The 27,897-nt window shown below is 36.1% G+C and overlaps 1 protein-coding gene across 1 annotated transcript in view; it reads right to left on the bottom strand.

Moving 5' to 3' along the window:
• Positions 1 to 27,897, bottom strand: part of TOPAZ1 (testis and ovary specific TOPAZ 1) — a 91,607-nt gene that overhangs the window by 12,467 nt on the left and 51,243 nt on the right. Inside the window, exons 12-16 of the mRNA XM_035275014.3 lie at positions 26,887 to 27,002; positions 14,550 to 14,616; positions 12,945 to 13,119; positions 11,852 to 11,952; positions 8,705 to 8,870 (exon numbers count right to left, since the gene is read on the bottom strand). Of these exons, the coding sequence (XP_035130905.3) occupies positions 8,705 to 8,870; positions 11,852 to 11,952; positions 12,945 to 13,119; positions 14,550 to 14,616; positions 26,887 to 27,002 (625 nt within the window). The remainder of the gene's footprint in view (positions 1 to 8,704; positions 8,871 to 11,851; positions 11,953 to 12,944; positions 13,120 to 14,549; positions 14,617 to 26,886; positions 27,003 to 27,897) is intronic.

The following is a 27,897-nucleotide window of genomic DNA, read 5'->3' as shown; positions in this document are numbered from 1 at the left end:
GTCAACAGATAGAGGCCATCCTGGTCAACATGGTGAAACCCGTCTCTACTAAAAATACAAAAAATTAGCTGGGCATGGTGGTACGTGCCTGTAATCCCAGCTACTCAGGAGGCTGAGGCAGGAGAATTGCCTGAACCCAGGAGGCGGAGGTTGCAGTGAGCCGAGATTGCACCACTGCACTCCAGCCTGGGTAACAAGAGCGAAATTCCGTCTCAAAAAAAAAAAAAAAAAAAAAAAGAAAAAGAAAAAGAAAAACTGTTAGTTCATTATTCCTTATAAAGTGAACTTTAAGTTCAATTATTTTTTATCTGTTAGATATATCCAACACACAAAAAGTAGACTATGTAAACCTTTTCTCATAAAAATTGCATCGTTTTTCTTTAATATTTATTTCTTATATTTAAGGTAGGGTAATGGTTACATTTTTTGGCAAGTATATACGATATTTTATGAGATTCATTTACAATTTGTTATCAAACTGTTTAGCTATATAAGAAAATCTGACCTTGCATGCTCTCTCCCCACATTGTCTCCCTGTCGGAGTTTTTGGGTTTTTCTGTATTTTCTTTGTTTTTTTAAACCTGTTCGGTGCAGCCAATCAACCGAGGATCTGTGAGTGGCAGCAACGGATCAGGCAGCAGGGTTTTCCCCACCCCTTGCCTTGGTTCCTTTGCAGGATTGAGCCATCTGGCTATGGGGGAAGGGGCCAGGCTGTATCCCAATGCGTATAGGGTAAGGGTCCCTGCTGGCACATCTAGGTTGTGGGCCAAGCTGCGCTGGGGAGAAGAGACCTGGACATGGAAAGGAACTGGTCCCCAAAAGTTTCCAGTTGCCTCTCCTCTTTCCCCTTTTGTCAACAGATCAGTTTGTGGTTTCTGTACCTGCAAAAGCTTCAGGAATTATTAACAAAAGAAAAAAATATGTATTTTTTCCCCCAAGGAATGGGGTGGGGACAGCAGAAAGGTTGCTGGGAAGTAAGTCCCCTGGGAGAGGGGACACAGCCACGATGCTAAAATATCTCAGGCTTCTGAATTGCTGGATTTTCCTAGGATCCTCAGATCCATAGGCCTCAGACCCTCAGACCTACCACGGGGTCTCGTGGGGAAACTGAGGCTCATACAAGGCAGTGGAATTCTGAGTTGTTGGGGCTAAGTCTGACCCCTCTCTATGCTAATCCCCCAGCCCCACTGTGGCTTTCAACAGGTTTTTTTTTTTTGAGATGGAGTCTTGCTCTATCGCCCAGGTTGGAGTGCAGTGGTGTGATCCCAGCTCACTGCCTCTGCCTCCCAGGTTCAAGCAATTCTCCTGCCTCAGCCTCCTGAGTAGCTGAGACTACAGGCTTGCACCACCACACCCAGCTCATTTTTGTATATTTTTAGTAAAGGCTGGGTTTCCCCATGTTGGCCAGGCTGGTCTCGAACTCCTGACATTAGGTGATCTGCCTGCCTCAGCCTCCCAAAGTGCTGGGATTACAGGTGTGAGCCACCATGCCTGGCCCCTCAGTAGGTTTTAAGGAGCCCCCAGCCCTCCTTCTCCCCTTCTGGGCCTGACCAGCTATACTGCTTCATCACCCCCAGCCACACACCCCACAAAGTACTGCACAGGGACCCCCATTTCAGGGGCCCTGTACCATGAAATAATGTGAAATACAGACTGTGGACCAAACACAATAAAACCGCTGCTTTTAAGAAGAAAAAAAACCTGAGTAAGCTGATTATTCTATGTATCAAAGTTAATTGATAACGGAGAAGTCACTTGTAAATAGCTTTAAATTTAATCCAGCTAGTTCACAATGTTACTAACATAAATACTATTATGAATATTTTATGAGAACTCTTATGAGAATTAAATTCCCAAGAATAAAAAACAGTTTACTAGTGGACTTAATACTAGTTTTACAGCAATAAAAGTTATTACTGCATTCATCTTCATGTTTTTCTCTATTTCATATTTGGGAAATATTTTCTATTTGTCTAAAGTCTCAGAATCAAAGGGAGAGCATATTTTCTATAATAGCCTGTCTTTTTATCCATTTACTTTCCAACAGATGCACATTTAATCATTATTCATGCAAGATTTTGAATACACACACTGGCAACATAAAACTATTAAATGAATTTTCAGACTAGTCAGTGAGACTATCAAACAATTATCCTTTATAATAGTGAATACTAAAATGTGGGACTATGTAAAGATACCTATTCTTCCCTTAAGGTATACATTTATTTTATTTTTTTGAGACTGAGTCTCACTCTATTGTCCAGGTTGAAGTGCAGTGGCGCAATTTCAGCTTACTGCAAACTCCTCTTCCCGGGTTTAAGTGATTCTCAATCCTCAGACTATTGAGTAGTGGGGATTACATGTGACCACCACAACGCTCTGCTAATTTTTGTATTTTTAATAGAGATGGGGTTTCACAACATTGGCCAGGCTGGTCTCAAACTCCTGACCTCAAGTGATCTGCCCGCCTCGGCCTCCTGAAGTGCTGGGATTACAGGCGTGAGCCACCAAGCCCAGCCAAGGTATACATTTAATATAATCCCAATCAAATTTCCTACAGAACAGGATTAAAACCTGATTCAGTAATTCTGAAATTCATTCAAAGAATAAACCCTTGAGAATAGCAAAGAATAATTTAGAAGAAGAGTGAAAGTGGTCTTGCCTAAATAGACAGATATCACATATTCTAGGATTATATTAAATGAAAAGAGCATTGTGCTATAAAAAATTATAAAGATCACATTAAATATGAAAATCATAGTGAATCTGTGATTTCACAAATATTTGGATGAAACACAGAGATTCTTGGGAGAAAGGTGCAGAAATAGACCCGGCAGAATCAAGATTCTAATATATGATAAAAACGGCATTTCAAGTAAGTGATTAAAAGATGAAATGTGAAAACATTTGGGGCAAATAAATAAAATTAAGTTCCTGTCTTATACCAAAACTTAAACTAGCAAGAAATGAAAAAATTGAAAGAACATATAGATGAATATGTAACTTTGAGATGATAAGGACTGCCTAAAAGCATGATACAAAACAGAAATTATTAAATATTTAAAAAGCAGTTTATATTAAGTAGAAAAAAAGTCAGTGGGCAAAAGAAAACAAACAAAAATGTGAAAAAATCATAAAGTTAAAGAAAAATGAAAAGGTAGGAAAAATATTTGTAAATACCCGAGAGATCAAGAACTAGTATCTTTAATACATAAAACTGCTGAATATAAAAGGGACATTATTGTACAGTGTGATATTTCCTAAGTGTGATATACACATCACTGATGGTACCTGAAAATTTTAGGTGTTACATTATAATTTTAATAATTTAATTGTATATTTAAAAATTATAAAGATCACATTAAATATGAAAATCATAGTGAATCTGTGATTTCACAAATATTTGGATGAGGCCAAGTTGCTTGATCTACTTAAAAAAAAAAAAGTTTTTTTTTTTTTTTTTTTTTTGAGACAGGGTCTCACTCTGTTGCCCAGGCTGGAAGTGTAGTGGCGTGATCACTGCTCACTGCAAACTTGACCTCTGGGGCTCAAGCAGCCCTCTCACATCAGCCTCCTGAGTAGCTGAGACTGTGCCACCACACCTGACTAATCAAAAAAACATTTTTTTTGGAGAAGAGTCTCACTCTGTTGCCAGGCACCAGGCTGGAGTGCAGTGGCATGATCTTGGCTCACTGAAACCTCTGCCTCCCAGGTTCAAGCAATTCTTCTGCCTCAGCCTCTCGAGTAGCTGGACTACAGGCGTGTGCCACCACACCCAACTAATTTTTGTATTTTAGTAGAGACAGGGTTTCACCATGTTGCCCAGGCTGGTCTCCTGAGCCCAAATGATCCAACTGCCTTGGCCTCCCAAAGTGCTGGGATTATAGGCATGAGCCACTGTGCCTGGCGTTAAGTATTTATTTTTAAAATATAAATATTTACTATAAAAAACTCAAGCAAAACAGAAAAGTACAAAGAACTATTATAGAAATAACTGAAAATCCCATGACTGTAAATGATTAGGATTCACATCTGGTAAAAATTATTCGAGAAAGAGGTGTTAATGATTTAAGTAGTAGGTCTTGATAAGTAGATATAAGTGGAACTGTGGTATTAAATCAGAGACTGAAGATGGCCTGGCCTAACACAGCTTTGTGCTAGGGAGATCCATCCACTGATTGAAAATGAAGACACATTTTTTCTTAAATATTAACATTGTTTATATGCTTATATTAGTACTGTAATCACAGGCACTGGTCCACATGTGTGAGCTAATCTTTATGCTAAATTTCATAGTATAAACAAAAAAAAACTGCACACACACTTTCAAAACCTCTATTTCCTCCTTGGAAGGTATAAAGATACATAAATGAAGAAAATCCGTCCATCCATCCATCCATCTACTCACCTCAACTAATATTTACTAAATATTTACTCTGTGCCCGGTACTACCACAGGTGAAATACTCTAAATGTAATTAACTTAAAAAACAATAAAAATGGTAGTGTTTATAACAGTGGTTAATAAATGCGGGGGAGTGACTTGAGTGAGTATGGTTTAAGAACATAGGTAAGAAATGAGAAAATGTCACTGTGAGAGTGCTGTAGGGCACTGGTCCTCAAAGTGAGGTCACCAGATCAGCAGCATCAACAACATTTAAAAACTTCACAGACATGCAAATTTTTAGGACCTGTACCCCAGACTTAATGGATCAGAAAATCTGGAGGTAGGCCCAGTAATAAGTGTTTTAACAAGCCCTCTAGAAAATTCTGATGGTCAAGCTTGAGAACCACTGTCTTAGATTTACCAAAACAAGCTCAGGATCACCATTTTGCTCAGGAAGCTGATTATCTTAGGTCTGGATCTATTTGTGTAGTTTGTGCTTCTGCTCCAGTTGCAATTTTATGAAGCCTATTTAGAGAAGAAACTAGGAAAATAATAGTACTGGTGTAGTAATTAAAAATATGGACTTTGCAGTCAGACAGACCTGGATTGGAATTCCTGGTCTACACTTACTTGTTGTGTGATGTTCTTTGAACCTCAGCATCCTCATCTTGGGATACCATTATCCATGTTACGGGGTTAGTATTGATTAGACAAGATGACACAAGTAACACATTTAGCACAATGCTTGGTAGACAGTGAATACTCACATTATTATGAAACCAATAATGAAGAGAAATGTTAAATTCAGAAAACAGACCAAGGACATAAACTGGCAATTCACAAAAAAATAAGGTATAGATGGGCAAAAAGTTTCTTTAATAATTAAATGCAAAGTAAAGCTGTGAATATAACTTTTGCCCTATTAAATTAGCAGAGAGATAAGAAAAATAATAATACTCATTGTTGGCAAGGGCATTTCATAAGCTGCATTTTCATATACTGTTAAGAAGACTGTAATTACTATAACCTAACTGAAGGTGTAGAGGACTTTTATATGCTATTCACAGAGAAAAAACCCGGAATGGAATGTACTAAATAGGTAGAGTAGGGTTTGCATAACCTGGAATGTACCAGTCTGCCTGTCTGATAACCAAAAACCGTATTATCAGGCACTAACATCTGGAACTGACAACTAACATGTGTACCTGTGATTCCTAAAGGACATGTTTGTATAGATACTATACCTAAAAGCAATAGTTCTCTAGTAATTTCTCATAAAAGAGACTTTCTAATAAAACTGAAATAACATCTGCAAATCTGAATAGCAAAAAGGGCACATTTGCTGACATTTACCAAAAAGCTTTAAAATGCCTTTACCCTTTAACACAGCACTTCTGTCAGAATTTATCCTTAAGGAAAGTAAGATTTAGCCCTGATGTTTAGCAGGGATTATTGTTTATAAGTAAAATCTAAAAACCAGCCAGTTCAGTAAAAGTGGATTCACGGATCAGAAGATGGATCTATCCAACTGTCTGTTTATAAGATAGAAAACCATGCAGCCCATTAAGTGATGCTGCAGAAGAAATTTTCATCGAAAGGCTACTGCCTGAAAAAAAAAGCAGTATAAAAGAGTCTGTATAACAACATTAAAGTGGATAATAGTGACCAAATGTTATGGGATTTTTATCATTAGTTTTGCTTATCTACCTTTCATATTTATTAATATAAATATGAAATTTATTTTAATTTATTTTATTAATATGAAAGGTGGATAAGCATTTATTAATATGTATTATTTACATAAAGGCAATAAGTTATTTCAAAATTCAAAGGCAGTTTCTCAATAAATGGCATATTTTTTTTTTTTTTTACAAAATTTATATTATAGAGAGCTAAGATACTTATTTCTCAGCCTCTGAACAAAGATTATAAAATGATGGTTTTAAGACTTTTTAGTTTGGTTTCGGAGAAGGCATGGTAGGAATCTGTTGCTCATTTGCAGGGTTAAAAGCACTAGTGCTGAGAAAGAGTTTGAAATGTCAAAGTGAAATGCCAAAACAATAGACTTCTTCTTGCCATAAAGTCTGCCACCCACCAAACAAAAAAACGTGTGAGATATTCTGCATTTCTCAAACTTGAGTAATGAATATAACCCCATCTTTTACAAATTCAGTAGGTAATAAAGATATATTTTTAAAAAGATAAAATATATGCAAAAAGTTAATTGGTTACCCTGTCCTCCAAGCACTCAATTTCTCCTCCCACAGGCAGAGGCAGCCACTATTACTAGTTTCTTGTGCATCCTTCTAAAAATATTTTAAGGGATATAAGCAAATATGTATTTATCCACTGTATTATTATTTTTCAAATGGTAGCAACTGCTCTGTACATTCCTTTTTTTTTTTTGCTTTGCAATAGATCTTGGAGATCATTCCAAATGAACACCTACAGAGCTGCCTCATTCTACTTATCATTTGGCTATAACACAGTTCAACTGGTATGAGGATTTGAGCTACCTGGAATCCTTTGTTACCATTGTTGACGTAACAAAAGATTCCAGATAATTTAATATGCATACCTTTGTATACAGGTATAAATGTATATGCAGCACAAATTCCTAGAAATGGAATTAGTAAATGAAAAAAATGTTTTAAACTTCTGACATTTATTTTGCCAAAAAGCTCCTACAGACAACCTCTGTGAACGTCTATTTCTCTATACCCTCATGAAAAGCATATCACCAAACTTTGAACTTTGATAGTCTAATGGGTTCAAAAATGATATTTGTAATTATAATGTACATTTCTCTTATTACAAGTATTAATCTCACTTATTATCAGTGAGATTGAGCCATTTGTATTTCCTTTCTTGGGAATGGCCTGTTAGCTACAGAACCCTTTTAAGAATTAAAAAATTCTAGGAACAATGGAGCATACTTCTGTGGGCTCTTCTTTTGTAGAAATAAAATTTTACTTATGAAAATTACTTTTAGTTGAAACTGTCACTGCAAAAAAAGAATCGATAGAAGTTTAAAGTTAGTCTAAACATGGCAACATTGAAATGTAAAACAAAATCTCCACAGATCACTCCACATCCCTCCTAAACTCCCCAGTTTCTAGTTTGAGAAAGACTGATTTTGCCACAAACTTTTAGGCAGGTGTTTCCTACTGTAAGGTGACTGAAGCTCATTTTTATTTACTATTTTCCCCTTCCCATTTCCTGCCACATTGCTTCTTTCCTCACAGAGCTTGTGAGCTCTGGCTTATATTTCACTAATTTTTATTTTTGGATTTTGGCACTCTTCCCACTTAGGAAACCTCACTCATCATGTTTAAGTTGAAGAATACCTTTACAAACAAGCTTTTAAATAAAGCCTACTCACAACCTCTGTATTAAACCCTCAGCACTGAACATATACAAGGTATTTTACACACATATATTTCCCATATATCACGTGTTCATATATGTGCCTATATGTGAATTACATGTATTCATATACATATGTGCTAGATACGTGTTAGTGTGTTTTAAAGTTCTCCATTTGCTTTATTTATTGATTCTTTCTTCCCACCTAAACTCTTGTTATCCTTGAAGTTTCTTTGTTCTTATCCCACTTTGTCAAATAAAATCTGCCTGATGGTCCAAATAGCCAGACTATCATTAGCTTCATTAGTGTCAAAACACTATTGGGTTCTTTTATTTTTCTCATACCAAACTAACCTTATTTGTTCCTGCTGGCTTAATGTCATTATAATTTCTGCTTAGAAAAATTGCCTTACCAAGGAAAGTAAGCTCTACTCATCTTGGTTTGAAGTCATGTTTGCCTATATGTGTGAAGACAGAGTTTATGCATACTACAATCAGGATTTCTGTTTTACATAGCTGCTGAAGCCGGGGCTCCGAAGCTGGATTGTCTGGGTTTGAGTTTGGCCTCCATTCCTGCTTGTTATGTCATTTTGGGCAAGTTGGTCAGTATCTTTGGCAACATTTTCTTATCAATCAAATGGGGATTTTAACAGTTCCAAACTCAGTGTTCTATGAAGATTAATTGGGATAATTCGGGGCAAGCAGTTAGTATGGGGCCCAGGCCATAGAAAGAACTAGTTTCTAAATCAACAAATGCTCAATAATTTCTTCTTTAAGGCTTAGTTAACTTTTCCCTTTCAGTTTACATAACAACCTTTCCTACCCCATATCTTCACTAGGGTTTAAACCAAACTACTAACCACAGTTTAATAGAAACTTAAACTAATTACATAGACAAAAATGCATAACAAGTTTAACAAATTATTTTATGCTTGCATATATCAGAACTTACCCCTCATTACCCAAATGGCACCATTTAGGCTTCCACTTTTTAGAAAAATTTCTGCTGCAACATTCACAATCTGACATCTTGATGCTAACATCTCAGGCCCTATAAGTCCTTTTAAGCTTGTAAAGTGTATTTTTAATTCATATAGTTTATCTAACACCTTCCTTCCCTAGAATAAAAATAAAGAATGCTAATTGGGTATCAATCAATCACAGACACACAAAGCCATTGATAATTATTCACAAGCCAATTATCCAGTTTGAATCATCATCCTAGACTGCTGAACTGCTCCAAGACTCTTGCTTTAAGCCTCTTACTGTTCACAGATGAAAGTGAAAGAGGAACAAGCAAGGTTCTCCTTTATATTAACCACCCTTCCCACAAATATCACAAGACCCCCTTTATCAGCAGCCTTCTTTTTGTTTTATATACTGTACTTCTCCTTAAGATTTCATTTGACAAAAGGATTCCATTTAACATTACAAAACTACTGATTATATGTTTTTGCTTCTCTTCTGTTGGTCAATCTGGGATCTAGGAAGATTAGAGAGACAATAAATATGAAAATAATTTGTTATCAAATTTAGACACACTCAGGAGGAGGCTGAAATAGGATGATCACTAGATCCCAGAAGTTTGAGACCAGCCTGGGCAGTGTGGTAAAACCTCTGCTCCACCTCCCAAAAAATTTAGAAAAAGAATGATAGTGAAAAATAAAATTGTTAGCTAAAATTATTAATTGAGTAGATTAATTATTTCACATATTCTACCTGAAAATTACCTTTGGTCTAGACATCAGAAATTGGACATATACAATTATTTTATACAATGGGTCGGCAGCTTTTCCTGTAAATGGCCAGATAGTAAATAGTTTAGGCTTTGCAGGCCACATTTAGTCTGTTGTATATTCTTTTTGATTGTTGTTTTTTAAATTTATAACTCTTTCAAAACATAAAAAAATTCTTAGCTTGAGGGCTGTATAAAAACAGGCTTTGGGTAAATTCTGGCCCACGGGCCTTAGTGTATACTATTTGAATCTAATGCTTATTATGATGTAAAGGTACTTTCAAGGTGACTGTATAAATGAGTGCATTTTTAAAGGGATATGTTTAGTTAAATTTCAATGATTTTACTTTTACATTAAAAAAGGAACAGCCTTCATTAAAAATTCATACTAAGGTGATAAAACACTTTTCTAAATAAATTGGTTAAAATTTTAATCAAAATAGATAAAATTCACCAATCTACTGTCTTAAGAAATAATAACCAAGTAAAATTTAAAAATACTCTAAAATTTCAGCAAAATCAGTCATTCTTTTTTTTTTTTTTTTTAAATTTGAGATGGAGTCTCACTCTGTCACCCAGGCTGGAGTGCAGTGGTGCAATCTTGGCTCACTGCAACCTCCGCCTCCCAGGTTCAAGCAATGCTCCTGCCTTAGCCTCCCAAGTAGCTGGGATTACAGGCATGCACCATCATGCCCAGCTAATTTTTGTATGTTTTAGTAGAGATGGGGTTTCATGTTGGCCAGGCTGGTCTTGAACTCCTGACCTCAAGTGATCTGCCCACTATGGCCTCCCAAAGTGCTGGGATTACAGGCATGAGCCACCACTCCTGGCCCAGTCTGAGTTTTTATAAAGGATCTTCTTTTTAGGTAGTCCTTAAATTCCCAAGCATTAAATAGTCAGGATATTAATGCTATGACCAACCTTAAGCTCGACTGTGAGAGCAGACACCAGGTACACCTTGCCCACTCCAGGCCTACCCCACAATAAAAGCAAAGCCTCCTGGAGACTTTTGAGCCTGGAGACTTTCTATTTAACCATTCTAGGTTAAAAAAAATTTTCTTTTAATTTATGAATTTTGTAGGTATACAGGTGACCATGTACTTAAATGTTATTGAACATATTCAATTGTGAAATAAATAACCTCTTTATAAAAGTAGCAAGTAACAAAAGATATACTTTAATAGTTAAATCAATAGTGACTATAATATCTACTCCACTCTCTATGTAACTCCATCCCTAAGCACTTCCTCCCTATTTTGGATTTCCCTGTCCTCTACTTGAACTCTGTTAAGTCTATAACTCCACCTGCCACCTCAGGAATATCTAAAGAACGGTAATACAATATGGTCTTGAGTCACTAAACCACCTCTATCTGTGGTAAACTAGGCTTCAAAGACATCAAGATATATTGTATATAGTGTTCCGGGGTATTCTAAGAGGTGATTTTTAAGAAGTTCTGTTAATTGTGAGTTTTCTGAGTTCATCTTAAGAAATGTGTCTTAGCTGGGTGCACTGGCTCACAACTGTAATCCCAGCACCTTGGGAGGCTGAGGCAGGTGGATCACCTGAGGTCGGGAGTTCGAGACCAGCCTGACCAACATGGAGAAACCCTGTCTCTACTAAAAATACAAAATTAGCTGGGTGAGGTGGCGCATGCCTGTAGCCCCAGCTACTTGGGAGGCTGAGGCAGGAGAATTTGCTTGAACCCGGGAGGCAGAGGTTGTGGTGAGCCAAGATCGCACCATTACATTCTAGCTTGGGCAGCAAGAGCAAAACTCCATCACAAAGGAAAAAAAAGAAATGTATCTTGAACTCTTCTAAAATTACAATATAACTGATACTCATGTGTTGGCAAAATAATATGAGTTGAAAGTTACTTCAAATAAATATGACATTTAGCACAGGTTCTTAACCAATTTATGCCTATAGTGTTAAGCTTGTGGGAGTTATTTACATCCTACTGTTCAAGGTCATCACCAAGGTCTGATTTTTTTCCACAAAAAAATTTGCAATTTCCGGCATAAATGGGTTAAGTGTTCTTTATACTGGGATTTTATTTATTTTTATAATAACAACTATTTTTAAAGACAGGAATCTGCCCATGCTGCCCAGGCTGGCCTTGAACTCAGCTTCCCGAGTAGCTAGAACTATAGGTACATGCCACTGCATCCAGTTTGAGATTTTTAAATAGTAGCCATTTGCTTAATATACCATCTAACAAAGCACTCACTAGTCTGGGTCCCATTTTATCAATTGTAATGATTATTAGCAAGCTACTAATTTGCAGGGTTAACTTATATTCTGTTCATAATTTTAAAGCTAACGCTCTTTATACCAAGCTAAGACAAAAACTCAATGAAGTACCTTGGACCACTGCAACAGCTTGTGATAGAAGAACAAAGCACTGATTCCGATTCTTCCCAGCACACTTTCATCTACTTTACTGTTTTGTGGATCTTTGCTAACTGAAACAAAAGTAGGCATACAAAAGAAAATAGTCACTTAAAATGATGGAAGAGGCAAACTAATACTGAATTATTGATACTACCACAAAGACCAGGTGATGGCAAACTGTGACCTGTTTTTGTATAGCCTATGAGCCAACCACGGTTTTCCTGTTTTCAAAGCATTGTTTAAAAAGAAAATAGAACAATGTGATAGAGATCACATGTGGTGTGTTCAAAGCCTAAGATATTTACTATATGGCTTTTTTGCCATATAGTAAAAAAGTTTTTTGCCATATAGAAAAAGTTTGCCAACCCCTGATAAAGGCTACAGTAGTAAAGAACTCAGGTCAAAAACAAAACAAATTCAAAACTATATAAATTCTGTTTACTTGTGATAGTAAGGAGAGTAACAACTTAAAGAATTCAAAATTCAGGTGCTCCAGTATAATTTGCTAGCAATAGTTTTACCAATTTGAGTGAAAAGAAAAATAAGAATATAAAACATCTGATACTAAAACACCAATTCCTCACCTTTTATCATTATAATCTAACTTAAAAATAAATAGATGGAAAACTTCAGAAACAGAAGGAAGAGTATCTGAAACCTGCATTAATTTGTTCACAACCTGGAAAATATTAAAGAGTTTTACAGTCTTGTTAAGAACACTGCCACTGGCCAAGCTGTGCCTTATGTCTATGATACTACTGCTTTGAGAGGCTGAGGTGGGAGGATCCCTTAAGCGCAAGAGTTTGAGACTAGCCTGGGCAATGAAGCAAGACCCCGACTCTACAAAAAATAAAAAAATTAGTGACATGTGCTTGTAGTCCCAGCTCCTTGGGAGGCTGAGGCAGTAGAATTTCTTGAGCCCAGGAGTTCGGCGCTGCAGTGAGCTATGACTGCATCCCTATACTCCAGCCTGGGTAAGAGAGGAAGACCCTGTCTCTAAAAATAAAAAAGAATACCACATCATCCTCATAGTACAAGATTCAGGCCAAAAGTTACATTTTACCTGTTTCAGCAAATTCACAAAAGGGAACATCTGGTCCTTCTTTTTCATAGTGTTTTGTGAGTGTTTTAGCAATGCAAGCACAAAATGTCTCAAAATCTGCAAGTTTTTCACAGCCCATTTTTACATTAAGGTATAATTTTCCCAATCTGGTCCAGTCACCTTTTTCTTTACAATGCTATCAAAATTATTAAAAACAAAAGAAAAAAGAATGAAAACTATGTCATTTATGCAAACATGGTTTTAGAGTCAAGCACATTTATGCATTAGATATACATAAATTAGTAAGACAAAATTTGAAGATCTTATAAACTTAATGACAAGCACCACATCAATAATATACTATTGTAACTTTGCTTTTCTGGCTATAGTAAAGCCTCTATAAATTCCAAATAGCAATGCACATTTGCTTTAATTATCCAGGTCTTAAAGTGTTTAACTATATTCACCCCCAAACCTGAACTTGACAGTGGAGATGGATTTTATGGAAAACAAATGATGAGCAGCATGATTTGAGCTATCTCCAGGGCAATGCTTTTTTTTTTTTTTTGAGACAGAGTTTTGCTCTTGTTACCCAGGCTGGAGTGCAATGGCGCGATCTCGGCTCACCGCAACCTTCGCCTCCTGGGTTCAGGCAATTCTCCTGCCTCAGCCTCCTGAGTAGCTGGGATTACAGGCACGCGCCACTGTGCCCAGCTAATTTTTTGTATTTTTAGTAGAGACGGGGTTTCACCATGTTGACCAGGATGGTTTCGATCTCTTGACCTCGTGATCCACCCGCCTCGGCCTTCCAAAGTGCTGGGATTACAGGCGTGAGCCACTGCGCCCGGCCTGGCAATGCATTATTTTACTACTTTTAGAAATTGCATTTTAATGTTATGTGGGCCCAAATTATAAATGGCCAAATATAATTTTGGACATTACATTCTACAAAGTGGCTACAAAGTAAATTTGAGTAAACCTATTATCTTTCTATAATTTCTGTTAAAAACTTAAAAAGTTTTTCATACCAACAAAAAAGTAGTCTAAAGGATATAAAAGTACTGATTAAAACCAGAGCAACAATTACTACATAAATACAAAAATGATATTAAATTTAAAAGTAATAATCATCCTTAAGGTCCTCAATTCTTATACTCTAAATGGTTGGAGAGTTCTGTGTGATCTGGGCTTTCTTCCACCATTTCATGTACTGTAACCATCCATGACAAGTACCTCAGCTTTCCTGTGAACTGAGTGAGTCTGCCCACCCTCAAGAATCAAAGGCTAAGTTTTGAATTATTATTTTACTTTAATGTAAGTTAATTTTGAAACTGAACAATTATTTTTAGAATTATTTGTAAAACAGTCTACAACTCTAGAAATTAAAATGTTTGCATTTCAAAATATTAACTTGTAAGAAAAATAAAACTTCCTTTTCTTGAGCATTTTCTCTGTATAACAGCCACATTTCTAAAACTTTTCATAAAATGGAGTTATTCAAAACTTTTTGGTTGCTATTGATTTTCAGAGATCCCAGCGATGTATTTAAAAATAATAAATGTCTTTTTTTTTCTTTTCTCCTAGACAGAACTATGGTTCAGAAGGATAAAATAATAAATGTCATACCTCTAATTTATTCAAGGCTGAATCTAAATCACACTTCCAGTTCTTTTTAAATAGCCTCGTCTGTAACCTTTAACAACAGAAAAGGGTTAATTATACTGTATTCACCCCTTAAAAGTCACTGCTGCTTCTAATTAATCTTTTCTGTAGTTTATACCTAAGAAACCAGAGGAAAAAAAATGAATGTATATAATATGCTATAAATATTCTTCAGAGCTTAAAAAAAAAGGCAGCGATATAGATATTTACTTTATACTATTTCCTCCCCAAAACAATAAGAAGGAAAAAGCAAATTCCACATGAAATCATACCTTCAGCCTAACTTGAAGACAGAAGATGCCAAAACTTCAAAATAACTGTGACTAGAAGGAGAAAAAAAGGACCAAATATGATCTCTATTGCTCCTACCCTACCCTTACTGCTCCACGGGATTTGTGGCAAGCAAAGACAGACCAAAACAAAAACAGAGCAAGTAAACACACAAAACCTGACGGGGAGAACTGAAGAGGAAACTACCAGAAAGATCTAACATTGATTTAAAAATACTGACACAAAGACTAAGTCCACATTAAATCTGAAAATGCTAAAAAACCAAAAGCATCTGGGTAGATCAGAACACAGATCACAAGGAATGATCTTAAAAGTCTGTGTGATTTAAAGGAAGCAGTTTTTGAAATGCACAGTTTTTGTTAAAGAAAAACAGACAAAAATGAAATAAACACCCTTTGGCAATTAGAAAGAAAAGAAAAAAAAAGGCAGAAGGAGTAAGAAGGTACCATTAAACTAGGAGTATTATGTAATACCCAACTATGAGCTCATCAATTTTGGCAATTTGTCTAGAGCATTAAGAAGGAAGAACATACTATCACATTTGGGATTAAGAAAAAAATGAAAAACAATGTTCTAACTCCTTTTACAAAGCAAGTATAACTGATATTTAAACTAGATAGACAGGCTGTGTGAGGTGGCTCACACCAGAAATCTCAGCACTCTGGAAGGCCGAGGAGGGCAGATCCCTTGAGCCTAGTAGTTTGAGACCAGCCTGGTCAATATGGTGAATCCTACCTCTGCAAAAATTAGCCGGGCATGGTGGCATGCACCTGTAGTACCGGCTACCTGGGAGACTGAGGTGGGAGGATTACCTGAGCCCAGGAGGTCTGGGCTGCAGTGAGCCATAACTGCACCACTGTACTCCAGCCTGGGAAACAGAGCAAGATCCTACCTCAATCAATAAACAGTCAAACAAAAAACAATACATAAAATGATACAGAAAACCTCATTTATAATAGCACCAAAATATTAAGTACTTATACAAGGAAAATTATAAAACACTCCTGAAAGACACATTACTACTACATGGAGTTAGGAAGTTGACACTAAATATATGGAAAAGCATACATGCAAGAAGATCCAGGAAAACACTGGAAAACTATGAAAAAGAATTATCCCTACCAAATACTAAAATATACTATTAAAACTTCCATAGTTACTACAGTGTGGTTCCAGTGCAGGAGTAGGCAAACATTCCAGTGGAATAAAATACAAAGTCGAGAAACAGACACCATCATATACGGAATTTAGAATATGGTAAAGGTGGCATCTCAACTGGAGGTAAAGATGCACACTGTAATACACGTTGTTGGGAAAGGTGGATAATCATTAGAAAAAGCTATAACTGGAGCCATATCATACAACATACCTAAGAGAAAAAAACTCCATGTAGATTAAAAACCTAACTGTATAAATGAAATCATACAATAGTAGAGGAAAACATGTGCCAGTTTGCCTAAAACATTCATGTAGAGAAATGATGACCCCAAATCCACATGCAATAAAACATAACCTTGACTCAAAACTGAGAAAAAAGATTGAAATATAAGATTGCATAAAAATAAAACCTTTTGCATGGTAAAAAACACTAGAAGGTCAAAAGACAACTGACGAACTGGAAGAAAAATTGCAATATTTACTACAAAAGCCTAATACCTGTAATATGTTAAGAACTCTAAAAGTTTAAGGAACAAAGAACAAAAACCTAATAGAAAGAGGGGAAAAAGAATGAAGAGTTCATACAAAACATGTAAAAATAGTCCTCAAGTATATGAACAGAAAATGCTCAAATTCATTCATGAGAGAAATGCAAACTAAAAGACCATTTGTCATCTAATAGTTAAGCAACCATTAAAAAGTATTATACGATGGCTCACGCCTGTAATCCCAGCACTTTGGGAGGCCGAGGCGGGTGGATCACAAGGTCAAGAGATCGAGACCATCTTGGTCAACATGGTGAAACTCCACTAAAAATACAAAAAATTAGCTGGGCATGGTGGTGCGTGCCTGTAATCCCAGCTACTCAGGAGGCTGAGGCAGGAGAATTGCCTGAACCCAGGAGGCGGAGTTTGCAGTGAGCCGAGATCGCGCCATTGCACTCCAGCCTGGGTAATGAGAGCGAAACTCCATCTCAAAAAAAAAAAAAGGATTATAACACATTATGTTAGAAAGCTGGGCTGAAATAGGTAGTCTCATATCTCTGATGGGAACACAAATAGGTACAACTGTTCTGGAGGGAAATTTGGCAATACCTAACAAAAGTTATATATACTTATCTTTAAAAGTTATAAACTTATCTTTAAAAATTATTGATTTTTAAATAAGCTCACAGGAATTTCCAAAAATAGTACATAATGTCCTAGGTACTCTTCACCCAGCTTTTTCTAATAGTGACATCTTATATACTACCAGGAAACTGACATTGGTACAATATTGTTTACTGTAGGCCTTATTCAGTTTTTGCCAATTTTTACATATATTTGTGTAACCACAACTGTTCCATTTCCACAAAAGAATTTTCTCATGCTACCCTTTTATACTCATCCCTCTCCACTGTCCCTGTCCCCTGACAACCACTAATCAGTTCTCCACTTCTTAGTTTTGTCATTTAGGGGATATCACATAAATGAAATGTATACATTGTGCAGCATGTAGCCTTTTGAGATTAGCTTTTAAAATTCAACATAATTCCCTTGAGATCAGTGCTGCACATTTCAATAGTTTCTCCCTCTTTTTCCTGAATAGTATTCCATGGTATGTACCACAGTTGAACTATAACTATTCATTCACCTATTGAAGGATATATGAGTTTCTTTCCAGTTTCTGGTTATAACAATTTAAAGCTGCTAAGAACATTTACGTATAAATTTTGATGTGATCATAAGTTTTCATTTCTCTAGGATAAATGTCCAGGAGTTCAATAGCTGTTTTTGGTATGTACATGTTTAGTTTTTAGAGAAACTGTTGAACTGCTCTTTGGAGTGGCTGTATCATTTTATATTCTCACCAACAGCATATGATCCAGTTTATCCATACCCTCCCCAGCATTTGGTGTTAACACCATTAAAAAAAAATTTTCTGTCATTCTGATAGGTGTGTGGTGATATCTCATATGGTTTTGTTTTATATTTCTCTTGTGGCTAACAATGTTGAATTTATTTTCATGTGCTTAGTGGCCATCTGCATACCCTCATTGGTGAAACATGTCTATGTCTTTAGCCCGTTTTCTTTTTTTTGGAGACCTTCTCACTCTGTCACTCAGGCTGGAATGCAGTGGCATGATCTAGGTTCACTGCAACCTCCACTTCCTGTGTTCATGTGATTCTCCTGCCTCAGCCTCTCGTGTAGCTGGGACTAGAGGTGTGCACCACCACACCTCATTTTTCTATTTTTAGTAGAGTCAGGGTTTCACCATGTTGGCCAGGCTGCTTTCAAACTCCTGACCTCAAGTGATCTGCCACCTTGGCCTCCCTAAGTGCGGGGATTACAGATGTAAGCCATTGTGGCTGGCCCCCATTTTCTAATAGTATCATTTGTTTGTTTACTATTGAATTTTGAGACTTTTAAAATATATTCTCAGCTGGGTATGACAATATATTTTAAAATATATTCACAGTGACTCATGCCTGTAATCCCAGCATTTTGGGAGGCTGAGGCAGGTGGATCATGAGGTCAGGAGTTCAAGACCAGCCTGGCCAACATGGTAAAACCCGTCTCTATTAAAAATACAAAAATTAGCTGAGTGTGGTGGTTTGCATCTGTAAGTCTAGCTACTCAGGAGACTGAGACAGAAAAATTGCTTGAACCCAGGAGGTGGAGGATGCAGTGAGCTGAGACTGTGTCACTGTACTCCAGCCTGGGTGACAGAGCAAGACTCCACTTTTGAAAAAAAAAATGTGTATATATACATATAGTATCTAGATTGTGTGTGTATATATATACACATACATATACATTCTAGATACAACATTCCTTGTGAAAATGTTGTTTACAAATATTTTTCCCTAGTCTGTGGCTTATCAACACTTTATTTCATAGGTTGCTTTTGGTGTCATCTCTTAGCCTTCTTCATTTAGCCCCAGGTCTCCAAATTTTCCCCTAAAAGTTTTATAGTTTTACATTTAAATTCATGATTCATTTTGAATTAAAATTTTTGTATAAGTGTCAGGTTTGGGTCAGTTTTTTGGTTTTTTTACTATGGAGGTTTAATTGTTTCTGCATCATTTGTTTAAAAACTAGATTTCTTCCATAGAATTGCTTTTTGTACCTTAGAAAATCAATTGAACATATAGTAGTGTTGTTTATTTCTGGATTCCCTCTTTTCCTTTCATCTATATGTCTCTCCCTTCATCCAATAACAGTGTCTTAATTACTTGATTACTGTTAGTAAGTCTTAACATTAAATAGAGTGAATCCTTTTACTTTATCCTATTTTTTTTTTTTTTTTTGAGACAGGGTCTCAATCTGTCATCCAGGCTGGAGTGCAGTGGTGCAATCACAGCTCACTGCAGCCTCTATCTCTGGGGCTCAAGTGATCCTCCCACCTCAGCTCCCAAGTGGCTGGAACTATGGGCACACACACAGGTGTGTGCCACTATGCCCGGCTAATTTTTTATATTGTTTTGTAGAGATGGGGTTTTGCCACATTGTCCAGGCTGGTCTTGAATTCCTGGGCTTAAGTAATTTGCCTGCCTCGCTCTCCCAAAGTGTTGTGATTACAGGTGTGAGCCACTGCACCCAGCCTATTCTTTTCTAAAAGTTGTCTTAGCTATTCTAGTTCTTTTATCTTTGCACATAAATTTTAGAATAAACCTTTTTACATCCACAAAAAATATTGCCAAAGGGATTCTGATAGGAATTGAGTTAAACCAATAATGAAATTTTGGGGAACTGACACCTTTACTATGTTGAGTCTCCCAATCCATGAACATAATATGTCTCTCCATTTATTTAATCTTTTGATTTCTTTCATCAGCATTTTGTAACTTCCAACATACAAGTTTAGCATGTGTTCAGTCAGATTTCTACCTAATTTTTTTTTAGACACTGTAGATGATATTGTTTTAAATTTTGTTTTCCCCAGTTCATTTTCAGTATATAAAAATATGGCTGATTTTTGTGTTGATTTTTATGCTGCAACCTTGCTGCACTCATTAGTTCTAGGAGGGTTTTCTCTTTTGGTACATTCCTTGGCCTATATGTAGAAAATGCCATCTGCAAAGATGGATAGTTTATTTCTTCATTTCCAATCTGTATGCTAGCTATTTCCATTTCTTGCCTTACACTGGCTAAGATTTATCATAGTATGTTGAATAAGAGTGGTACCAGTGAACATCCTTCCCAGGTTCCCAATCTTAGGAGGAAGCATCCAGTATTTCATCTAAATACATACTTGCTGTAGGTTTCTTACAGATACTCTTTGTGAAGTTAAAGAATTTCTTCCTTTATTCATAATTTGCTGAGTTTTAAAAATCATGCATGGATATTAAATTTTGTCAAATGCTCTTCTGTATTAACTGAATAATCATGTGGTTTTTCTTCCTATGTTGTAGATATGAAAAATTACATTAATTTTCAAATATTGAACCATTTTTGCATTCTTAGAATAAACCCTATTTGGTCATGTGTATAATTCTTCTTATGACTTCCTGGATTCAATATGGTAGTATTTTACTGAGAATTTCTGCATCAAAGCTCAGGAGAGATAATACTCATTTGTAATTTTCTTTCTTTCTTTTTTTTTTTTTGAGATAGACTTTCGCTCTTGTTGCCCAGGCTGGAGTGCAATGGTGTGATCTCGGCTCACTGCAACCTCTGCCTCCGGGGTTCAAGTGATTCTCCTGCTTTAGCCTACCAAGTAGCTGGGATTACAGGCATGTGCTACCATGCATGGCTAATTTTGTATTTTTAATAGAGATGTGGTTTCACCATGTTGGTCAGGCTGGTTTTAAACTCCTGACCTCAGGTGATTCACCCGCCTTGGCCTCCCAAAGTGCTGGGTTTACAGATGTAAGCCACCGTGGCCTGCCATAATTTTCTTTTCTTTTGTGGTACTCTGTGTGTCTGGTTTTGGTATCTGGGTAACACTGTCAACAAAATATACTGGTAAATGTTCCCTCCTTTATATTTTCTGGAAGAGACTGTGTAAATCCACACTGATTCTTTTTTAAATGACTGGTAGAATTGTCCAATTAAGCTATCCGGTCCTTGAGATGTCTTTTTGGGAAGCTTTTAAATGATGGATTAAATTTCTTCCACAGTTATAAGACTATTTAGATGATCTAGTTCATATTGCATAAATTTTGGTTTCTTGTGGTTTTTAAGGACTTGCTCCATTTCATCTATGATGCTGAGTTGATGTCATTGTTCAAGGCAATCCCTTATGATCATTTTAATGGCTGCAGTCACTATATTGATAACCCTGGTCTCATTTCTGGTATTGGTAATTCATGTCTTTTCTTTTTTGGTCTTGCTAGAAGGTTATCAATTTTATTATCTTTTCAAAGAAACAGCTTTTTGTTTCATTGATTTTTGTTTTCAGCTTCATTGATTCATATTCTTACCTTTATTGCCTTTCTGATGCTTGCTTTGAGTTTATTTTCCTCTTATTTTTCCTTATTTCGTGAGGTAGGAACTTAGGATATTTTTTAAGACTTTCGTCTCAGGAATGCTTTAACTGCATCCCCAAGTTGTGATATATTTTCATTTTTATTCAGTTCTAACAGTTCACTTAGTTTTCTTTTGAAACTTTCTCTTCACATGTGGATTGTCTAGAAGTGTGTTGTTTAATTTCCAAGTGTTTGGAGATTTTCCTATTATACCCCTATTATTGATTTCCAGTTTGATGCCATTATGTTCAAATAATGTACTCTCTATAGTTTTAATTCCTTCAAATTTTTTGAGGTTTATGATCCAGGATATGGTCTATCTTGGTGAATGTTCCATAGGTGCTTGAAAAGAATATGTATTCTTGCTGTTTTGGGGTACAGTGTTCTATAAATGTCTACTAAATCCTGTTGACTGACGGTGGTGTTTAGTTCTATATCCTTGCTGATATCGTAGTGTTTCTATCAACTATTGGAGAGGGATATAGAAGTCCCCAACTATAATTACAGATTTGTCCATTTCTCCTTTCAATTCTATAATTTTGTTTCATGTATTCCGAAGCTGTTTTTTGATGCACACATTTTCATAATTGCTATGTCTTCTTGGCATACTGATCATCTTATCATTATGTAGTGTCCCTCTTTGTCCCTGTAATTTTCTTTGCTCTGAAGTTCCATTTTATTTGTTATTAATATAATCGCTCATGCTCCTTTTAAAACTAATGTTTGAATGGTATATTGTTTCAACTACCTATATCCTTATAATCGAAGTTAATTTCTTGTAAAGGGCATATAGCCATATTTTTATATATACTCTGCCAACTGCAATCCTTTAGTTATTGTATTTGGAACATTTACACAAACAGTATATCTTGGATATCACTCTAAATAAATTCATAGAGAAATTCTTCATTTTTTTTATGGCTGCAAAGTACTTCATTGTGTGGATATACTATGCTATTCATCTACTGTATTGGTATTTAGATTGTCCCTAATATTTTGCAAGTATAAACAATGCTGCAATGAATAACCTTGGGTGTGCATATTTTTGTATTGATAGAGGTATACTTTCTGGGTACATATGTAGAATTGGGATTGTTGAGTCAAAAGGTTAGTGCACGAGAGCAACAACTAAAAAAACATACAAAGAGAGACACTCAAAAACTATAGATAATGAGAATGGAATTCTTAAAAATGTTCAAGTAATCCTCACAAGAAAATAAACAAAAAGGGAAACAGGAGATAAACAAAAAGTAAATAATAAAGTTACAGACTTAATTTCAGTACTTTCTTTTTTTTTTCTTTTTCTTTTTTCGAGACGGAGTTTCACTCTTGTTACCCAGGCTGGAGTGCAATGGCACAATCTCGGCTCACCGCAACCTCTGCCTCCTGGGATCAGGCAATTCTCCTGCCTCAGCCTCCTGAGTAGCTGGGATTACAGGCACGTGCCACCATGCCCAGCTAGTTTCTTGTATTTTTAGTAGAGGCGGGGTTTCACCATGTTGACCAGGATGGTCTCGATCTCTTGACCTCGTGATCCACCCACCTTGGCCTCCCAAAGTGCTGGGATTACAGGCATGAGCCACCGTGCCCAGCCAATACTTACTTTCAATACTTAAATGTAAATGTTTTAAAATAATCACTGAATGTTAAGAAATTTCCTAGGTTATAGGCACATATAAAATTCTCACTAATGTCCTGAATATAAAGGTTAAAATTCTTTCTAGCAGCCTTATCTTCTGTGAAAGTCTTTCAAATGAACTGTAAACTAGCTAATTAAAAATATAATCAAAATCAAAATATAAATGTGAATTAAAATTCATTTGCCTACTTTGGAATGCCAAAGCAGGCAGATCACTTGAGCCCAGGAGTTTAAGACTGTGAAACATATTGAAATCCTGCCTCTGAAAAAATACAAAAAAATTAGCTAGGGCATGGTGGCACGTGCCTGTAGTCCCAGAGTGTTGGGAGGCTAAGGTAGGAGAAATGCTTAAACACGAGAGGTTGAGGCTACAGTGAGCCATGCATGAGCCATGATTGCACCACTGTACTCCAACCTTGGTGACAGAGGGAGATCCTGTCTCAAAGAAAAAAAAAATTATTTGCCTAGTGCAGAAAAGTGTGATTATTGCAAAGAGTCAAAAACATTCAAATATAAAATGCATATACTATTTTTTTTCTTTTACTTTGAGGCTGGGTCCACATGCTCAATCACGACCTAAACTCCTTAACTATCCAGTTATTATCCCACTCTCTCAAAATACTCTCCTTCATCAAATAGGTCACCAGTGTTAGTACCTCTTAAAGAATACTATATATAGTCATGCATCATTTGATGGGGCCTTTTTTTTTTTTTGAGACAGAGTCTTGCTCTGTCACTCAGGCTGGGGTGCGGTGGCACAATCTTGGCTCATTGCAACCTTTGCCTTCTGGGTTCAAGCGATTATCCCACCTCAGCCTCCTCAGTAGCTGGGATTACAAGCTAATTTTTGTATTTTTTGTGGAGACGTGGTTTCACCATTGTTGGCCAGGCTAATTTTTGTTTTTTTTTGTAGAGATGAGGTTTCACCATGTTGGCCAGGCTGGTCTTGAACTCACAACCTCAGGGGATCCATCTGCCTCGGTCTCCCAAAGTTCTGGGATTACAGGCATGAGCCACTGCACCCAGCTGGGGATATGTTCTCAGCAATGTGTCTTTAGGTGATTTCACCTTTGTGTGAATATCATAAGGGTGTACTTACAAAAACCTAGATGGTCCAGCCCACTATTCTCCTAGGCTATATGGTACAGTCTATTGTTCCTAGGCTACCAACCTGTACAGCATGTTACTCTACTGAATACTGTAGGCAACTGTAACACAAACTGTAGACTTTACAAATACTATATACTTAGGTTACACTCAATTTAGAAAACAGTTTTTCTTTCTTCAATATTAACCTTAACTTATTGTAACTTTACAAATTGTTTTTAAACTTTTTGACTTTTGTAATAACACCCAGATTAAAACATAAACACATTGTATATCTGTACAAAAACATGTTCTCTATAACCTTACTCTATGAGCTTTTTTCTATTTTAAAAAATTTTTATTTTTATCTTTTTTACTTTTTAAACTGTTTTGCTAAAAACGAAGACACAAATACACATATTAGCCTAGGCCTACAGAGAATAATGATCATCAATATCACTGTCTTCCACCTCCACATCTTGTCTCACTGGAAGGTCTTTGGGCCAATCACATGTATAGAGGTGTCGTCTCCTATGATAATAATGCCTACTTCTGGAATACCTTCTGAAGGACCTGCCTGAGTCTGTTTCACACTTAACTTTTTAAAAATATAAGTAGAAGGAGTACACTGTAAAATAATAATAAAGTATAGTAAACACATAAACCAGTAACAGTAATTTATTATCATTATCAAATATATATATATTTGATAATGAACATAGTTGTATATGCTATACTTTTATATGATTGGCAGCACAGAAAGTTTGTTTACATGAGTAACACTACAAACATAACAGTAGTGCATTGTGCTCTGACATTACAACAGCTAAAATGTCACTAGGAGACAGGAATTTTTCAGCTCCATTAACGCAATTTCTATGGGATCACCATGGTATATGGTATATGTCCATCGTTAACCAAAACATCATTATGGGGCACATAACTATAATGGTTTTGAAGTGGGAGCACAGGAAGGGGCAAAGGGTATAAAGACACAATTTTCAAAGTTATATGCTGTAAAATAGACTAAGAATATCCGTGATTGTGTTGCCTGTGTTTGAAACCACAGTGGAGCAACTGTAGTTAACAGGAATGTACAGTATATTTCAAGCAGTCAGAAAAGATCTGGAAGGTCCCTAATACAAAGAAATGATAAACGTTTGAAATGATGAATATCCCAGTTACCCTGATTTGATCATTATACATTGTATACAAGTATCATCAAAACTCATGTACTCCGTAAATACATACAATTATTATGCATCAATAAAAAAATGTTAAAAACTGGTTTGTTCCAGAGTCTTCCTATATACTAACAAGATCTGCTGTCAATCATTGCCTGAGGGGTGAAGTTCAGTAGCTGTTCAGGGCACAAGATACTGCTATTCTCTTGAGCCTCGATGCATATGCTTTTTCTCTGTGCCAACTGCTACTGAATCTGGTGGGACATTAACATCTGCTAGTCATGTGAGCTCTCTGCCATAGCTGCCACTGCCCAAAATGGGAAAAGTTTTTTACATATCACTCTGGAGAAGAATGAACTCAATGTTTGGCAGACAACATCAATGCACCCTACTTAAAAACAAATTAGACCCCAGGACTATATGCTGGATGAATTATATTTTTCTTGTAAAATTTGTTTCCTAGGTAGTCCCAAAAATCTATTTAGTCTATACAGTGTTACAATTTTCATGGAAAACATGAATATTGTTAATTATCAATAATTAAATTTAAAAAATCATAAAACTTGGAAAACTCAAATTAATTTCAATGCTAGTGATTGAAGAGAAGTAGTACTACTTAGAGCTACAATTCTTTTAACTGCACCAAGGCCTCTAGGACACAATGGCGAACTCACCAGGACACCACAGGTTATTTTAAATTTTCAGGCTGCCATCTGTCAGACATTGAACAAATTACTACTATTAATTGTTTGGACCTAACTAATAAATGGGACTGTTAAGATCTTTCCTTTGGCCTATGGACACAGAAGCAAGAAAGTCTGGGAACCTCTGCCTTGGAGGGTAATGAGAAATGAGATAAAAATAGTGATGGAAGCTCCATATTGGAGATTTCTGGGCATTCTGAAGGATCTCAGTGGTTGATGTGCTCTTTATAAAATCTATACATTTAAAAAGTTATAAGCCATTTAAACACATAATTTATATCTTTTTTATGTATGTTATACTTTAATAATTTTTTTAAAGTCATGTATATTTTGGTACTACTTGTAGAAGTGTGAAAGTTTTCTTTTTTTTTAAAAGGTCTTTGGAGACCCATAAGCTGAATAGGGAAAGTAAATAAAGGAGGGGCACTAAAGTATTTTATTAAACTAACAAAAAGTGAGTCAAAGAGAAAAAACAATGAAGGTAATTTGTACAGATATAAGAAAATACACTAAGTGTAATTAAGTAGTGAAACAGAAGATAAAAGACACTCTTTATACTTGATGAGCAGGACATTGAGAGTAAATGATGTACTAAGAAAAATGAGGTGAGGCTGGCCAGAGGCAGCCTGACTAGAGTAGGATATAGCCAAGAATTGGGAGAAGGTTTTATGATGGGTAACTACCTAAATGTTTAAGTATGCAAACAGTTATTAGGGCTTTGCCTTCAGCTTTTATAAGTCCCCACCAAGACACATATATTTTGGCTTAAATAATAATGATGTTTCTCACCTGGATCTCATTTCCAGAACTGCAGTTATTTCTTGTTTGGAAGCTTGTACTTGGTATAAGAGCTTAACAATATAGTTAAAGTGCTCTGGATCAAGCACCATCCCAGCTTCAATAAGCTGTAGAAGAGAAAAGAGTGGTTATTCTTATAAAAATGTGACAGAATTGAGGAGCCCTGTGTGAAATGTGTGTGAAACAACCTAGACACTGATGGAAGAAGTGAAACATGGAGACAAGTGGAATAAAACTCATTTAAAAAATTTGAGGCACAGAACCACAAAAGGATATCCTACTTTAAGAATTTAAAGCAAAAAAAAAAATACTAAGTTTTTGAATTTTCTTCCTGTTGTCTAAGTTATCTCAACCACTTTATCTTTTATACCTCTTATTTGGTACTCAGTCTATCTTCTAGTCTAGGACTGCTGTTCATACCTTATCCCTGATTGTAAACTTCCTGAGAAATACTGTTCCTGTGTCTCACACAGAGCCATGACCAGAGAAGAATCAGTGATTCCTTGATAAATTAATAACTCAGGTTGACTAACTGCCCACATGTAATACAGCACTTAATTAAAAAAAATCAACTCAAAGGTTTTATCCATCATTCACATATGACTCATTTCCTGTCTTCTTCATGAGCCTCAGCTCTAATGAAGGGCCAACAGGGGAATATCTTGATACTTCTAGTGTGAGAATAGATGAATGAGAGGCAGGCCTTCTCTGACAGCTCTTTTGCATGACATTACCCTGGAAAAGTGGGAAAGTATAAGGTTGTGAGCTAGCAGTCTTATTAGTTGCTCCAGCTCAAATGATCCTCTTGACCTTGATTCAAAGGTATTATGACTAGGTCCTTCAATGCTACCCTGGACAAAGGTATAGAGAGTTAAGAATGACTCAACTGAGTGGTGTCTGAAATTCTGTGAGCAGTATTTTGGCTGAGATTCTTCTGTGGTTCTATTCTAGTTTTCAGAGAAATTCCCCCTTTAAAAAATTACTGAAATACCAAAATATTTT

Source organism: Callithrix jacchus, chromosome 15 (assembly GCF_049354715.1).
Source record: "Callithrix jacchus isolate 240 chromosome 15, calJac240_pri, whole genome shotgun sequence".
NCBI lineage: Eukaryota > Metazoa > Chordata > Mammalia > Primates > Cebidae > Callithrix > Callithrix jacchus.
The sequence above is the reverse complement of the archived record's forward strand: the minus strand, read 5'-3'. Positions and strand labels throughout refer to the sequence as shown.